At 47.2% G+C, this 18,328-nt stretch overlaps 1 protein-coding gene across 1 annotated transcript; it reads left to right on the top strand.

Moving 5' to 3' along the window:
- The first annotated feature begins 1,940 nt into the window (after nt 1-1,940).
- PRNP (prion protein) lies at nt 1,941-17,525 on the top strand. The gene is made up of 3 exons (XM_029916572.1): nt 1,941-2,181; nt 4,743-4,840; nt 15,147-17,525. Exon 3 carries the CDS (start codon nt 15,157-15,159, stop codon nt 15,916-15,918), a length of 762 nt encoding a protein of 253 aa, XP_029772432.1. The 5' UTR covers nt 1,941-2,181; nt 4,743-4,840; nt 15,147-15,156; the 3' UTR covers nt 15,919-17,525.
- Nucleotides 17,526-18,328: the final 803 nt, after the last annotated feature.

Raw genomic sequence — 18,328 nt, 5'->3', positions numbered from 1 at the left:
AGAATGGCCACAAATTCTTTGATACTCCTCCCATTGAAAGGTGGGGTCTATGTCCCTTACCCTTGAATCTGGATGGACTTGTGACTACTTTGATCAATAGCATACAGTGGAAGTGAGGTTATGTGATTTCCAAGATGAGGTGGAAAGCTGCAGAAAAGGTTCCATGCATTCCATTCCTTACATGGCTCCTTCCTTACCTTCCTTACCTGAGACCAGTATGCTGGGAGAAAGCCAGGCCACGTGGAGAAGCCATGTGTAGGCATTCTGATAAGCACACCTGATTTTCCAGTCACCCCTGCTCAGGTGCCAGCCATGCAAGTTAAAGAGCCTTCCAGTGATTCCAACCTCCAGCCATCAAGACTGTGCCCCCAGACTGTGCCCCCAGACTGTGGCCCCAGACATCATGGGAGGAGCCAACTCTCCACTGTGCCCATTCACCTCCTTGGCCAACAAGCATCGATGGGCATAAGGAACTGGTGGTTGTTTTAAACCACTAAGTTTTATGGATAGTTGCTAAGTAGCAATTATAGGCAGAATGGGACATAAGGCTATCACTTTTGGTTCCCTAATCCGCTCAAGCAATCCTCGGTCTTTGAGCCTTTTCTTGCTGGGAGAGCATTTGGCTAGTAGACACAAGATTCTTTTGAGGAAAAAAAAATAAAAGCTAAGTTTTAGGGTCTTCTAACCAAGTTTTCCAGAGTCCTCCTGCCAGAGGGAAGCCAGCCCCTGCCCAGTCTGATCTGGTCACCTCACTCCAGGCTTCAGCCCAGCTATGACTCAGAGAGCTGCTTCACTGCCCCCAGACCACCTGGCAATAAAACATCTCCAAAGAAAGAAAGTAAGACTCGAAAAGTACTGTCATCTTAATCATTATGTAAGACCGGATAAATAGAAAATGACCATAGCATTGTGCCTAATGTTCCCTTCTAACTGGCCCAAATCCAGGTCTCTGTTACTGAATCATCCCATGAGATGGCCATCCATGTTTTCCAGACCTATCATTTCCCCTTCCCAGCCGACCTTTCAAATGCCCACCCACATTCACATGAACATCACCCATTCACATAATCAGCACAGGGCACTGTTTCACCTCCCTGTACTCTCTGGCTTCTCCCCTTCCTGCCCACTTGTCCCCTCCCACTTGCGTGATCCACCCTGGGTCGGGTACTTAATCCAAATCCCGTTTCCAGTGATTGTCTCAATGTTTTAAAACCTCTTTTCTTACAAACTTAGTGGAGCCTCCTGCCCATAAGAAGGAGACTAGATGTCCCATTTTCTCCCAGGACAGTCTTGGTTTATGTCCACTGACCTGCTTAGTTAATACTGGTGCCATTTCACTTTAAAAGTGACCCAATTTGGGGTTATAACTTAGATGGTTCCCCAAACCTTAATTCCCATCCTTCTAGCACTTCATCCCTGACCATTCTTTACATGAGACAAACCTCTATCTAATTTCTTAGCAGGAATAAAGGGCAAGAAGGCACATTCTGTTCACCACGGATGATGGGAGTGGACTTGTCAAATGGAGTACATTTTCCTCTGTGAGCGTCATAACCTCAATCATCTCTCTTGCATAAAATAAACAACAGAAACCGAGTACATGAAAGAACCGGTGATAGCCAATGTTCTTCCTAGGCCTCAAATTTTAAGAATGTAAAAAGAATGCGAAAATCCATAAAACCGGGCTCAATCCAAGGTAGCAAAATTTTTTTCCTCTTTAGAAATTTCTGGTTACCAAAGTTTCAGAAATCGCTTTCTCATTCCCTAACGTCTCATTCTCTCCATTATGTAACGGGCCAGTTGGGGCTTGGGACCGAATTCCTTTTAGAGATGGTTTTTACAGTCAATGAGCAACGTCAGGGAGTGATGACACAGGTAGGTGGTATCAGCCAGTGGCAGCGTTTATGCGAATCCCAACACGTCTTTTCCGGGAGACTCAGAAGCCCGGGAGCGCTAGGCAGGTCCGCAGGTCCGCGCATAAACCCCCGGCCGCCCGCTCGCGTCGCCCGGGTGCGCGCCTGAGGCCGCGCGGTCATTGGTCCACACGCCGACCTCCGCTAGCGAGCGCCACCGCCCCCTTCCCCGCCCCCTGCCGTCGTCCTGGGCGGTGCGCGTCGCCAGCCTCCGCGCCAGTCGCTGACAGCCGCGGCGCCGTGATCTTCTTCCTTGCTGCCGAGGCAGGTAAACAGACCGGTCGCCTGGTCGACTCCTGGCGGGGGCGGGGGTCCGGAGCGCTGGGGCGCGGCGGGGGCGCCGCGGGGTCCGAGAGCGAGAACCCGGGGCCTTGGGGGCGGGGGCAGACCTTGACCGCGAGCCGGAGAAGGGGGCTTCCCTGCGGGCGCGGAACGCGTCCGGCCTGCCCCAGGGGGCTCGTGGGTTTTGGGGTGACGCCTCCTGGTTTTGCTTTCCTGGTTGGGTCTGGGGGCAGCGGAGGCGGCGACCGGGACCCCCTGGGGAGGGATGACGCTGTGCCACGGTGTCTATAGTCCTGCCCCGAGCTGCGCGTCCGCGGCCGGAGGGGCCGAAGGTGCGGCGAGGTGGTGGCGATCACCCGGCGCAAACGCGCCTGGGGAACCCAAGAAGACCGGCCAACGGCTACGGGCAGAGGCGCCAGGGGGTCGCGGGGCTCCGGGCTGCTCGCCATTTGGTTGCCCTCCCCCCGGCAGGCAGAGGCCCGGGACGCCCTACGCCGGGCCTGGGTGCGCGGAGTGGGGGTGGGGGAGCGGGCGCCAGCTCGGGGCCGGGGCCAGGGCCTGGGCTGGAGGGGAGTCCGGACGCGTAGGGGCACCCTTCCCCCGGGAGGTCCTCCCCAGAGCCGGCCCCACCTGTCCAGCCCTCGGTAGAGCGTGGGCCGAGCAGCGGGCGGGCGTGGGCGCGGCTCTCGGCAGGGTGGGGCCTGGAGTGCCAGGTAGCCAGGGACACACGACTCCTGCCTTAGTCATGACTATCTTCCTGGCTGCGTATTTTTCTTTCATTCAGAGCATCACGGTTTAATAAACATTTCCCCACGTGCTGAACATCTGAGATGTTTTCCTTGCGGAAAACTCCAGGTGGAATAGGATTAAAGATTTTTACAAATTAAATTACCCCCCCCCAAAAAAAAATAGGAACAGAAAATTGAACAAAAAAGGTCAGACCTCTGAAAAAATGAAGAACTCTCTGATATTAAGGAGAAAGAAAAATCACCAATAAGGAAAATTTTAACCTACGTGACCACCCGGAGCTCTTTAAGAGAACTAGCTGGAAAGGGAAAGAAAACAGAGAGCTAGAATGTGATTTGTATCTTGTGTGTATCTGACACAAGTTTTTCATATTTGTGAAAGGAAAATATCAAGATTATCATAGATAAATGGTGAAATAATGAACAATTTACACAATAAAATGCAAATTAAAGCAAGTCTGGGTTATCATTTTACATCTACTAAATGAACAAAAACAATAACAGTAATAATTACAGTCACCCCTATAGGAAAGTTGCTATGAGGGGGCGCCTGGCTGGCTCAGTCTGAAGACTGTGACTCTTAATCATGGGGTTGTGAGTTGGAACCCCACCTTAGGTATAGAGATTAATTAAAAATGAAAGAAAGAGGGAGGGGGAGGGAAGAAGGAAGGAAGGAAAGAAGGAAGAAAACTGCCATGAAACTTAAATACTCAGTTTTCCGAGGATGTGGTGGGGCTTTGGGCTTAGAAAGACTGCCCTCCTACCAACTTCCAGAGTTTGGAGGGTCACCTAATTTTGTAATCCTCCCCTGGTCCATTCATAAAACAGGAAATGATACCTGCTTGCAAGTTTGTTGCCAAAATTAACTTTCTGTGAAACTGACCCTAATGCTTTCATTAGGAAGTTAAAAGTGGTGACCCAGAAACCCTATTCCTAGTAATTTACCTGCAATGGAAGAAACAAGCAAACAAGAAAAAAAAGAAAGCCATATGCAGGCACAGATTGGTGAAAAATGGTCTAAAATTAGAACCAACTGGGAAACAACCTAAATGTACAACAGCAGGGCAAGTAGCTCAGAAAATCATGGCACATTAACGGGAAGGAGCATTATGTAACCATCAGAAGTCATGATTTTGGAGCCTCTGATAGTGGGGGAAACTGACAAGTCACAGTACAGGTTTCTACACTATTTACTCAAATGTGATGTATATGGGGAAATTTGAAAGTAAAAGCACAAAAAAATGGACATTTTAAAGGAAGTTACAGGTGATGTTAATGTTCTTTTTTGGTAGTATTTGCTTTTACTAAATAATACAATTTTTTTAATTGATCACATGTCTCAATTTTTAAAATGATACAGAGCCACAGTTTTCTGTGTGTGAAGGAGGGAAAGCTCAGTGCCATGTTTGCTGCCTTTTATTTTTATTTTTTTAATGTTTATTTTTGAGAGAGAGAGAGAAAGAGAGAGAGCACGCAAGCAGGGGAGGAGCAGAGAGAGGGAGACACAGAATCTGAAGCAGGCTCCAGGCTCTGAGCTCTCAGCACAGAGCCTGATGTGGGGCTGGAACTCACAAACCTCCAGATCATGACCTGAGCCGAAGTCGGACACTCAACGGACTGAGCCACCCAGACACTCCTGTTTGCTGCTTTTTAAAATGACCTCATTTTTTTTTTCAAATATTGTCTCATTTTTTTCTTTAGATATATTAGGTTAGTAATTTATATATTGGGTTTTTCTTCTAAGGAATCAGTTCTTAAATTTATCAATTCTAGGTTTTTCTTTTTTGTTGTTGTTTTCAAGGACACCTGAATATATCTGAAAACTGAATAATTTCAGCCAAGCCGAAGCAGCCAGTCCTCTCGGAGGCGTAAACCCAGCTCAGCTGAGCCACGACAGATGTATGTATCCTGTGGAATCTCTTTGGTCTTCTGAAGGTTGAAAGTGTCCAACTGTCAGAAAATAAGGGTCTGAGAAGGCAGTGATCACCGGCCCCGTTACAGGAGGCCCCTTGGGTCTGTATATGTAACTCCTACCTATTGCATCATCCTTCCTTGGAAAATCAGCTGGATTTTGCAGAGAAAAGGGTTAATGTAAGAAAGCAGCCATTTAAAAAATAATGTAATGGGGCGCCTGGGTGGCTCAGTCAGTTAAGCGACAGACTTCAGCTCAGGTCATGATCTCATGGTTGGTGGGTGCCAACAGCTGAGAGCCTGGAGCCTGCTTCCGATGCTGGGTCTCCTTCTCTCTCTGCCCCTCCCCCGCTTGCACTTTGGCTCTCGTCTCACAAAAGTAAATAAACGTTAAAGAATGTTTTAATATAATAAAACCATCACACAACAAGCATTTCTGCACCAAATTAACACTGAAGGTTACTATCAGCCAGCCTGACAAAAGGTTTATGAGGTGAAAGGCTTTCTAAGCTATAGTTTGACCTTACTCATTCCATTCTCCCTCTCAGATCTCATTTCCTCTTCCGAGGCAGCTGTATCAGCTGTGAATGGCGTGTATTAAACATTCAGAGTGCCCTGGCATCCAACCAGTGACGGTGCTGCACTGGAAAACAATCCTCAGTGTAGTGTGGGTAGCAGGGCTTACTGTTGGGAACATTTTAATTTTTTCCCATTTGTTCATCCTTCTTCTTCAGCAGAATCGCACTTACTCCTGCTCAACTGTCTGTGTGATCACTTCTGGGGACATGTGCCCCTTCACAAAAAGCATTATAAAAGTGGTTCAGTGCGGACCTAGTTCCAAAGCCTGATTGGAAGCCAAATTCCCTGGAAGCTTTTATAGATCCCCACATCCCATCGCTAGACACTCACCGGCTCCGGGCCTGGGATAGGCTCCGGCAGTGTTGCTTGTTAAAAGCTCGCCAGCGGGTGCCTGGGTGGCTCAGTCGGTTAAGTGGTTAAGCCTCTGACTCAGGTCATGATCTCGTGGTTCGTGAGATCGAGCCCTGCGTCAGGCTCTGTGCTCTGTACGGAGCCTGTTTGTGATTCTCTCTCTCCCTCGCTCTCTGCCTCTCCCTGACTTACACGCGTGCGCGCACACACACACACACACACACACACACACACACAAAATAAATGACATAAATAAATAAGCTGTAAAAAAATAAAAATTTGAAAAGCTCTTCAGGCAGTTCTGACCTTGGACCAGGTTGGGGATCCTGTGACCTGTTCAGTCCTGGCCTGGGCCCCATGTCCAGGTACCCATGGAACACCACATCCCAAAGTGTTTCTGCAGAATTTTGTCAAGTTTGCATCAGATTCTTTAAGGCTCAGTGACCTCAAAAAGCTGACCAGGTTCTACTTTGCTCTGGTAAGATGGGGTATTTCCCCGGGGACTGTGGGGTTGGGGGAAGATGGTGCTACTCCCCAGTGTAACCAGTTAAGTTTCAGGTTATAACACGTTCTAAGGATTAGAATTCGTTTTGGCCCCTGGCACGTGACCATTAGGCTAGATCCTACCAGTTCTGACTCTCTTATCCCCCTGTATAAATGGGGTGATCCTTGGATCTTTTATGTACCTTCTCTCGAGTTCTATTGCTTTGCCATTTGCTCATGTACCAATCCCACATGATCTTACTTATTTGAATGTTTGTTTATTTTGGTGGGGGGGGCGGAGAGACAGAGAGGGCGGGAGAAAGACAATCCCAAGCAGGCTCCATGCTGTCAGCAAAAAGCCTAGAGGGCTCAATCAATCTCACAAACGTTGAGATCATGACCTGAACTGAAATCAAGAGTCAGATATTTAACTGACAGAGCCACCCAGGTGCCACCGCCCCTTTTTAAAAATAAGAATGGAGGTCGATTTTAATCAAAAATGTTTCAATATTTGCAGAGAATCTTATGGTTTTGTTTCCTTAACCTATTAATAGATTTCCTGATTTTGAGTCATCCTCACATTCGTAAAATAATCTGTATTGGTCACAGTGTATAGTCTTCTTTTACTAAACTGCTAAAATCAGTTTGGTGGTATTTTCTGTTGGATTTTGGCACCCATACTGGTGGAGGCTGGGTGACCAAGGGCGCGAGTGCTGCACTGGGAATGCTGGGGTGCCAGCATTGGCTATAGACGCTGCTTCTCAGGTGAATGATGTCCTAACATTTCTCTCTGCTGAGCTCAATTCTTAAAATAACTGCCTAAACTGAACGTCTCATAGACATTGCCAAGTTTGTGTGTCCAAACTATATCTCTCAGTTTCTCTCCAAGCAGGGCCCCCCACCAGTTTCCCACATTTCAGTAGATGACATCACCCACCAATGTGTCTCCATCCACTCGCATGATGCTAGAACGTTAGATGACACTTAAATATTTGTGGAACGAGGGGCGCCTGGGTAGCCCAGTCGGATTAAGTGTCCACCTCTTGATTTCAGCTCAGGTCCTGATCTCATGGTTGGTGAAATTGAGACCCATGTTGGGATTCTCTCTCCCTCTCTTTCTGCCCCTTCCCCAATTTCTCTTTCTCAAAATAAATAAATAACCTTAAAGAAATATTTGTTGAATGAATCAATAAGTTGTAAGTATTGTTAATATGTGATTTTTGACAACTTTTTCCTTTATTTCTCTTACGGTTAATGAATGGTCAATGTCAATTCAAATTTTCTATGTATTTAAAAACTGGCCCATACCAGTTTCCATAAATATTTGTTGGCCAACTTAATTCTAAAGTCGATATTTGTAATTTATGTTTTAACAGAAAGGCAATCCATCCCTCAGATTTTTAATTCATGAAACACAGTTGCATATAGAAGATTGTTACCCTTTCCCTTTTAAAAAAAATTTTTTTTCTTCAATGTTTACTTTTTTTGAAAGACCGAGAGAGGCAGAGCTTGAGTAGGGAGAGGCAGAAAGAGAAGGAGACACACAATCAGAAGCAGGCTTCAGGCTCTGAGCTGTCAGCACAGAGCCCGATGTGGGAGTCAACCCCACGAACCATGAGATCATGACCTTAAGCCCGTCAGACACTTAAATGACTGAGCCACCCAGGCACCCCTAAAGCCTTCCTTTTCTAAGGTGATTTTACCTTTCCCATTCCTCATGTGGCGCTGTGTAGTGTACTTGTGTTAACGTTTTCAAGTCACTGGGTTTTATTTAGAAATTCCCTGGGGCTCCTGAGTGGTTCATTTTGTTGAGCATCTGACTTAGGCTCAGGTCATGATCTCACCATTCGGAAGTTTGAGCCCTACTTCAGATGAGCCCTGCTCCTCTTTCTCTTTCTCCCTTCCCCCTTCCCCCCCTCTTTCTCTCTCTCTCCTCCTCATGGGACTGTCCCTCATGGGATTCTCTCTCTTTCTGTCTCTCTGCCTCTTGCTCACGTGTGCCCTCTGTCTCACTCTCTGCCCCTCATGGGAATGTCCCTTATGGGATTTTTTCTGTCTCTCTCTCTCTCTCTCTCTCTCTCTCTCTCTCTCTCTCTCTCTCCCCCTTGCTCACTTGCACCCTCTCTCTCAGAAAGAAAGAAAAGAAAAAAGAAAAAAAATTCCTCATGTTTCTGGATTTTATTTATTAAGTGCTAATTTCATCTCTTATTTCTATATAACTATGATGTTTTATTTTGAAGTTTTCTGTTTTCTCCTTTTTTGAGTTGAATAATCATTTATTTTCATTCTTTCTGTTCAGTTACACCACCTACCCTCCTTTGATCATCATGTGGGTTCCTTTATTCCCCACCCCTGCTTTCTTGGCGTCATCCAGCTCTCTTGTGGGTTTGGTTTGGTTAATTTTTTCTTTTTGGCTAGAGTGTTAAATGTAAGTGACTTTTTTTTGGTCCCATTTTATCTGATTCTTCATGATTTTGAATATTTTCAAGCCCTTTTGACTTTCCCTCTTTTATAAATTATCAGTTTTTATATCTTGTGGCCCTGTTGTCTATTGGAATTACTGCCTCTTACTGCTTTGCAAGAATTCCTTGTAGGTTCTAGAAATGTTCCAGACTGTTGGTTTTAAATACAATGCATATTTGTCTACTATTACGCGCTCCTTCTCTTAATTTTGTCCTAATGTTCTTCATAGCATTAAACAAGAATCCTTAACTTTCATGTCATAAGATTCTTACTCTTGGTGTGTGCTTTTTGTTTAAAAAGTCCTTCCTTTGGATGCCTGGGTGGCGCAGTCAGTTGGGTGTCCGAATTCGGCTTAGGTCGTGATCTCACAGTTCTTGAGTTGAAGCTCCATGTCAGGCTCTGTGCTGACAGCTTGGAGCCTGCAGCTGCTTCGGATTCTGCGTTTCCCTCTCTCTGCTCCTTCCCCGTTTATGCTTTGTCTCTCCTCTCCCCCCACATATATAATTAAAAAATAAATAAACATTAAAAAAAAAAAAAGTCCTTCCCCTACTCCTCCTTCAGGTCAAACAGACATACACCTTTATTCTTTTAAGCTTTTTTTTTTTTTGAGAGAGAGAGAGAGAGAGAGTAAGTAGGGGAGAGGCAGAGAAAGAAAAGGAGAGAGATAGAGAGAGAGAGAGAGAGAGAGAGAGAGAGAGAGAGAGAGAAGGAATCCCGCCCTTGAATTCACCAACCATGAGATCATGACCTGACCCAAAGTCCAGCGCTTATCTAGGCCACTCAGGCACCCCTGTGTCTTCTTCCAATGACAGACTCTTACCTTTCACGGGTAGGTCTGTATTCCATCTAGAGTCCCTCTTGCGTGTGGTTTTAGGGATCCAATTTTATTTTTCTTCGGTTTCTGAGAAGTGTCCCCTAAACAACCTTCCTTTCTCTGCTGATTTGTGGTGCCTGCTTTATTGTACATCGAGTCCCTGCCACAGTATATGTTCAGGGTTTATCTTCTACTCTCGTTGGTCTATTGACTTGTTCCTAGACTTCTACTGTGCGGTCTCCACTGCTATGGCTTTGTAGTAGGGTTTAATGTCCGATGCAGTAGACTCCCTTCTCTTCTCCATTCCTTTTGAAGGTGTAGTTTTTTAATCTTTTTTTTTCTAGTCGACTATTACTTGGTGTAGAGATTTTTGTAGGCCGGTCTTGTATCCCACAGCCTTGCTGAACTCTAGCACTAGGCCTCCTGTCATTTCTGATGAATCTGTTGGGTTTTCTGTTGTGTGTTCGCCTTAATAGCAGATAATGGACAGCTAGCTCTCCTTCCTTTTGCCCCAGCTGCTTCTTTGTCTCTGCACGTGGCATTGAACAGCACCTTTGGTACTGTGATGATGGACATCCTTGTCTTATTTCTGATCTTGAGAGAAATGCTTTCAGAGGCTACCCACTAAGTGTGTTTACTGGTGTTGTTACATAACATTTATCAGGTTAGGGGAGTTTTCTTCTATTCCTAGTCTGCTAAGAATATTTTTTTAAGTAATAAAGAGCTATTGACCTTTGACGAGTGCTTAATGTCTTGAACACAACCTGCCTGTTCACGGGAAGCATCTTATAGAAATAGGGTCCTAGCACAGCCAGGAACTCAGAATCCCAGCCTCCATCCCCAGCAAGTTCACCCCCCGGCACTGTAATCATGGCTATTGTCCCCTGCCTTCTCTGAATCTTGGTAGCCTAATTTGTGGAGTGAGAAGTTTTGCATTAAATAAAAGATCTTCCCAATTTTCTCACAAACAGAAAGAGACTCTCCAAGACCTCCTGTAAGTTTGGAGTCCCACTTAGCTTTAGAAATGGTTCCATATTTCAAACTGTAGCTGCTATTTTTCATAACTAGATGTTGCTCTCGTTCTCCACTGAGCCTGATCTCAAAATGATCTTGTCCCTAATTCTGTGATTAGCCTAGTTCATCCAGTATTTGGCTTTAATAAAGCACTGAGCTGCAACACGTGCCCGTGGCCCACACAGCTGGCTGAGAGTGTTGCTAAGGCCAAGCCCCTCATTTACCTCCCCCAAGACCTGCTCCACATTGCCGTGTTCTGGCCATGCTGTTTTCCAGTCCAGAAACCTGGGTGCCACTTCGACCCTTCAAGGCACTCACCCTCCACATCAAACACCAAGTCCTCCAGAAGCTACCTGCTAACTCAGACCATCCATGGAAGGAGACCATCTCCTTCCCTGGCAACACTGCCATCTTTTACCTCAGTCACTGCAATAGCCTTGAAACTAGTTTCCCTGTGTACACACACACACACACACACACACACACACACACAGAGTCCCCAGTCCATTCTCCACGATGTTCTTTCGCAGGGAGAACCCAGAACTCTTCACTGGCTCCCTAGTACTTTGAGGAGCAAGTTCAGACAACTTAATATGCCTATAAATAGGCTGCCTGTGCTAACTTACTGGGACACTCTTGAGGATGAAAGGGGTGCTCTTAATATTAGCACCAGGAACAATGAGTGTAAACTGCCCCAGGGAAGTTGGGGATGTCTGCTCACCGTGGTGGTGGGGCCCTTTACTGCCTGACCCCACCTGCCCCTCTACCGCACATGAAGGCCCCACGTCCGTGAAGTCACCTGTGGCCCCCAGTCCTGCTGATTCTCTCACTGCCTGTCTTCCACTCTGAATGATCTGTGCCCCCTTCCACCTCCCGTGCCCGGCCTCCAGAGGACCGAGTCCCTCTCTGTGCCTCCTTTACTGTGTGATGTCACCATCTGCTCACATGTCTGCATGAGCTTACGGAGCTGTGACTCTTAGAGCCTTGGACAGGGCAAGTTCAAAGCCAGTCTCTGTGTCATTCTACCTGCTCTTCCTCCTGCCTCGGCCATTTCAGGTAATGTCGCCATCCAGCCGGAGTCTGCGTGGTGGATGGCACGTGAGGTCATTTATATAAGCGGATCGTAGATGTTAGACAGCTGGCCATTGCAGAAAAGAGTGTTTTGAAAATGCATAAACATGGTTCACTCTTGTAATAATTTATTTTTAGTTTGGTTATTTCTTATGCTTTATAACAGATGTATCCACACTCCTCCATTCACTCTGCATTTATTCCGTATGCCAGGCACTGCGTTTAAGCACTGGGTGCTCATTCGTGAGCAAAACAAAACTCCTGCCCTGGGATGGCTTATGCTCCCATGCAGCAAGAAGCAAATAATAAATCTTAGGCATCAAGTAGGCATCCCTGCTCTGGAGAAAAATGAAGCTAGAGGGCCGCCTGGGTGCCTCAGTCAATTGAGGGTTTGCCTCTTGATTTTGGTTCAGGTCGTGATCTCACAGTTGTGGGACTGAGCCCCACGTTGGGCTCCTCACTGAGTATGGAGCCTGCTTAAGATCCTCTCCCCTTCTCTCTCTCTCCCTCCCTCCTCCCCTCTCCTGCTCTCTTTCTCAAAAAAAAAAAAAAATGAAGCAGGATAAGGGGATAGGATGCGGGGTGCTGACTTAGAGTGGCGTGGGCGGCCCTGCAGAGGTGACATTAGAGCAGACGTGAGCCACATGAGTAACTGTGGATAGAGAACCTTCCAGGTCCCGGGAGCAGCAAGCGCAAAGGCCCCGAGATGGGAAAGTGCTTCTTGAGTTTGGGGAGTAGGAGGAGGCCAGAGACGCAGGCAGCCGGAGGCATGTGGGGCTCAGCTAGCATATGGTCAGGACTTGGGGTCTTACCCTGAGCATGAAGGAGTGCCAGGTGGGGGGAACGGAAGAGGCATGGTGTGAGCTACATATTAAAAGGTCCTGTGAGCCTCTGGGCTGCTGAGTAGAGAACACACAGCAGGGGTGAGGGGAAAAGCAGGGAGGTGGTTGGAGGCTATTGAAAGACCCCAACCAAGAAATAGTGTTTGGGAAATGTGAGTGGTTTTGGGATTTAGGATTTATTTTCAAGATAAAGCTGATAAGATTTGCTGGTAGATTCATTGTGTCCTGTGAGAAAGAGGAAATTTAAGAGTAACTCCAGGGTGTTGGCTGGGTTTGGCTCATTGGGGTGAACAAAGTAGTTGTTGGCATAAAACTCCATTAAATCAGGAGCTGTTGACTGGGGCCACACTCCCCTAGTCTGGTTCCCTGCGGTATGTGAACAGAAGTGTGGGCAGCACGGAGGCTGAGAGCTGGAGCCTATGGGCAAGTGGAGAATACCCCAGGGGAACAGGCCTGTGCAAGACTAGGTACCAGGGACTCTTGCTGAGGGCACAAGAAGAAGGCCAGCTGGCATGTCTCAGGCCCTGCCCCCCTGCCCCTACCCCGAAGAGCCTCCAGAAATTCTGACTGGCATGACCTGAGCAATTGTACTTGGCTTAGAACTTTCTTTTTTTTTTTTTCTTTTTTTTTAAATGTTTCTTTATACATTCCTGAGAGAGAGTGACAGATCATGAGCAAGGGAAGGACGGGGCGAGAGAGAGGGAGACACAGAATGTCAAACAGACTCCAGGTTCTGAGCTGTCAGCACAGAGCCCAGCATAGGGCTTGAACTCACAAGCCACGAGATCATGACCCAAGCTGAAGTCAGACGCTTAACCAACTGAGCAACCGAAACGCCCCTTGTCTTGTAACTTTCAAATATATTTTTATTCATGTACGGCCACCAGATTTCCAGTAACAATAGTAGAAGCATAAACAAGATGTGAATTCATTTATTTATTTCATCCTCCTCCTTCCTCTGCGTGTGTTTCTTTGTTCTCTGCCCTTGGAACCAAGCAGCCAGGGGAAATGAGGTATTTAATCTATGAGGAGATTTTTAGTTGGATGAACGTGCATTCTGTAGAGAACTCATACATCATTATCCAGGATACTTGGTTTGTTTAGTCCTAAACTAAACTGGTCCTTTTATACCAAAATTAGGAGAAAATAAGTCACTCATAAGCCATTCAATGCTGAACTAAAGTTCATTCAGTGACTGAGTACCCACAAATTTTGTGGGCATGGCCATTTTTGCCCTGCTTTGAGCAACTCTTTTTCTAGAAGAAAAGATGGATTTATAAGCAGGCTTGCAAAATAACTGCATGTCTCCCATTTCCAAAAACTGTTGTATTGAGAATTACTTTGAGGAGATTCTTGTTGGCTCTCACGTGTTCGGAGGGTGTGAATTCCTCCACACACAAGTATCTGTGGCAGGCCTGCCCCGCCAGGCGCCGCCCTCGTCCCCAAGGACTCCCTCCCAATGACACTGATTCCCACCGATGAAAGAAGAAATGATACAGCGATTTTCAAAGTTATTTAATTACTGCATAGCTCAAGTGGGGGGGGGCTTCCTTGCTCACAGGACTTCCATAGGGGCCACACCAAGTTCTCAGAGGTTCCAGAAGGGGCCATACCAGGATCCTCATAGCAGTCCGCACAGCCGCCAGGGACTTGCCTCCACTCCCAGCGCCCACAGGCGACTGCTTGCATACAAGGGAGTAAGGCCCATCTTGGTGGGTAAGGAGTTCGCTTCGTGTAGAAGCCCCAGACCTCGCAGGAGCCAGTGTCCTTTGTGACAGCCCAGAAGGGGCACTGCTTCCAGCGTCCCCACAAGGACATGCCTGGTTACAACAGTCATCACACTTAAAGATGCTCAAAGCTATAGTAGACTCACCAGATGCACTTTATCTTGTTTTAAATTGTTTTTTACATTTATTTATTTTTGAGAGACATAGTGTGAGCAGGGGAGAGTCAGAGAGAGGGGGAGATACAGAATCTGAAGCAGGCTCCATGCTCTGAGCTAGCTCTCAGCAAAGAGCCCAACGCGGGGCTCGAACCCACGAACCGTGAGATCATGACCTGAGCTAAATAAAGCTGGACGCTCAACCGACTGAGCCACCCAGGCGCCCCTTTATTTTATTTTAATATTTTTTTACATTTATTTATTTTTGAGAGACAGAGATGCACTTTATTTTTTTTTTCTGTTTCTTATTTATTTTTGAGAGATAGAGACAGCATGAGCAGGGGAGGGTCAGAGAGAGAGGGAGTCACAGAATCTGAAACAGGCTCCAGGCTCAGAGGTGTCAGCACAGAGCCGGATGTGGGGCTCAAACCCGCAAACCGTGAGATCCTGACCTGAGCCAAAGCTAGACGCTTAACCCACTGAGCTACCCAAGCACCCCGAGATGCACTTTATCAATCAGAGGTTATTTTTACCATAAGCAGCGTTGCTAACATTCCATCTCTATCCGGTTTCCAGGAAACAGAGCCAGAAATTATCTTAAGGACAAATTTGTCCTCAGAGAAGGAGAAAGCTGTGTTAACACTATTTGATGTTAGTTTTGTCATAAGCGCCACAGAGGAGCGGAGAGGCTCTGGCCACAGCAGACGCTCTTGCTCGCACCAGCACTCACTACGCAGCAAGCGCCCAGTGCATCCAGCACGAACGTAGGATGCTGACCCCCTTCTCATTTTGCAGATAAACCGTCATGGTGAAAGGCCACATAGGCGGCTGGCTCCTGGTTCTGTTTGTGGCCACGTGGAGTGACGTGGGCCTCTGCAAGAAGCGGCCGAAGCCTGGCGGCGGATGGAACACCGGGGGGAGCCGGTACCCGGGGCAGGGCAGTCCCGGAGGCAACCGCTACCCGCCCCAGGGCGGCGGCTGGGGTCAGCCCCATGGGGGCGGCTGGGGACAGCCCCACGGGGGCGGCTGGGGTCAGCCCCATGGGGGCGGCTGGGGACAGCCCCACGGGGGCGGCTGGGGGCAAGGTGGTGGCAGCCAGTGGGGCAAACCCAGTAAGCCGAAAACCAACATGAAGCACGTGGCCGGAGCCGCGGCGGCGGGGGCGGTAGTGGGGGGCCTCGGCGGCTACATGCTGGGCAGTGCCATGAGCAGGCCCATCATTCATTTTGGCAATGACTACGAGGACCGCTACTATCGCCAAAACATGGACCGCTACCCCAACCAAGTGTACTACAGGCCAGTGGATCAGTACAGCAGCCAGAACAACTTTGTGCACGACTGCGTCAATATCACGGTCAGGCAGCACACGGTGACCACCACCACCAAGGGGGAGAACTTCACGGAGACCGACATGAAGATAATGGAGCGCGTAGTGGAGCAGATGTGCGTCACCCAGTACCAGAAAGAGTCCCAGGCCTACTACCAAAGAGGGGCCAGCGCCATCCTCTTCTCCCCCCCTCCTGTCATCCTCCTCATCTCGCTCCTCATCTTCCTCATCGTGGCTTGAGGAGGGCCTTCCCATCTTCTCCGACATCTTGGTCTTCTTCCTCTTTTACAGCTTGGGGTGGGGGTGTCTACCTACAGCCCTTTAACGGTAGTGTCTCATTCCTGCTTCTCTCTCTCACCCCTAGGCTAATACCCTTGGCACTGATGGCCCCGGGAAATGTAGAGCAGACCCAGGATGCTATTTATTGGAGCCCCATGTGATTGAGCCCTTCATGGGCCAGTGCTAGTGCTGGGCTGGGAATAACAACAAATAATCATTGGTTGATACAGGGCTTTTTTTTTTTTTTTTTTTTTTGTCTAGCACAGCAGAGTGAGGCTAAAACAATTCTCAAAACAGCCTTCAGATACCTTCACCTATATAACTCTGGCTCCTTCCCCAGCTCGAGCTCAGTACTCTAATGCCCTCTCTTAGCAATGATTTCATAGCAACCTGGGACATTTTTCTCACTCATTTTAAGAGAACCTGACTGCATTTCCCTGTTCCAAGAGCATTTCTGGCAAATTTGAAAGGAGGCCACATGATACTCATTCAAAAAACAAAACTAGAGATCCTTACTTAGCTCCTGGGCCCAGGCCCAGCGCGCCAGAGAGCATTGCCCCTGTGTCTGCACAGAACTGGGACAGCGTCTTGCATTTTGCAGTGTGGGCTACACAGCAGCTCCTGTTTCAAGCAGCACTAGACCCTGGCGGAGGGGCTTTTCGCAGGGAATGAACATAACCAACAATACGAAAAGACTAAAATAAAGCCCAACACTTGGGAAAGGCGCCCTTGGAGGCGAGCTCCCATATTGCACGTTTAAAGCACACACTCGGGGCATCCTTGCTTTCATAACATAAACTACAGAGAATTAGGGAAGTAAAAAATTGAACCACTTTCTGGACCCTGGGGGCAAACCTTTGTTCATTTACCTGGGAACCAGAACAGTTTTGACATAGACGAAGGTGCAGTGTGAAAATTCCGTTCTCCCAGAGCATTACATAATGAGGAAAATCATTAGTAGACAAAAGAAGTGCTTGCATTTCTTCATTTGGTGTGTCCTACTTGTCAAAAGCCAGAATTCTGTCAAGTCCTTGTTTCTAGAACCGGCTTTTGAATCAAAGAATGGAAGGCCATCCCCAAAAAGTATCTTAGGTGGCAGATGACAGAAATACCCATTCAGAGTAGAAACAAGGAATTCTTTTACTGTTATTTACAGTAAAATTATTGTCTGAATTGTTCAATATTGTCACCTAGCTGATAAATGACCATCCTGCAATGTTACTGGCTTGCACTGTGCGGGTATTTGATGTACAAAAACCGTTATATATATATATATATATATATTGTGTATGACAGACTTAGAAATTTGGATTAGAGGAGTTAACATCTATCTAATCTATCGCACTACCTGTTTTTGTAAGGTACTAAATATTTAATACGTAGAAAACCCTTTCACGTGGTCCTCAGGCTTATGTGTGCACTGAATAGTTTTGTATAAAGATCCACGGTGGATCTTTGAAATATGCATGTACTTTATATTTTCTATATTTGTAACTTAGCATGTACTTGTATAAAAAACTGTATGTGTTCAATATCTGGACTAGAATTAAACAAGCTAAGTGAGCGTGTGTGGTGTTGGCGGTGATGTTCGGCGCAGCGCCCTGGGTTGGCAGGGTCATGGTGGGGTGACCCCACACCCCTGTGGCAAACAGTGTCCCCTGCGCCCGCTCCCCATCCTGCCCTCAGCTGTACTCCAGTCACACCCCAGCAGCTCCCTGCTGCCTTTTTGTTGTTCCCGCGAATATCTTGAGTGCACTTGGTGCTGGGTAGATGCCAAAGGCACTGTTGCAGCAGAAAAAGGCAGTCCTGGCACTCTGGAAGCTTCTTTTCTGCCCTGGATTTTGAAATAAGAGGATTTTCTTGACTAAATTAAAACCTAACAAGCTGTCAGGTACCACCTTGATTGCGTCCCACACACATCCCTCACCCCCAGTCTCTGCTTATGAAATCTCCCAGGCCCTGGGAGTCCCTTTGGACTGATATTTAACTCCTTCAGTCTAAAAGGTCACTCGTTTGTCACTGCCCTTCAAAGTCCCACACTCGTTTCCTGCCCTCCTCGCAAGTGTGAGGCACCCGTCCTGTGCTGCTCTCCCATTTTCCTAGGCAGGCTTTCTCCCGTAACCAGTTTACCAAGAGCAGGAAGTAATCACAGAAGTGACAGTAGTTGAAATCACAGTATCTGTTAATACCTTAGGAAATGCCAACATCCAGTAGTGATCAGAGCAGCAACTTTGTACTAAAAATGGCAAATACAAGTGCACACGTCAGAACCTCATCATTCACAAAACTGCAGGAACAAACATCTACTAAGTCTCAAAAGCATTACTCATCCATTAGTGAACCTCAAACGTAATCCCAAACATAGAAATTT

This window comes from Suricata suricatta, chromosome 12, assembly GCF_006229205.1.
Source record: "Suricata suricatta isolate VVHF042 chromosome 12, meerkat_22Aug2017_6uvM2_HiC, whole genome shotgun sequence".
NCBI lineage: Eukaryota > Metazoa > Chordata > Mammalia > Carnivora > Herpestidae > Suricata > Suricata suricatta.
Note: the sequence above shows the minus strand (reverse complement) of the source record. Positions and strands in the feature narration are given on the sequence as shown.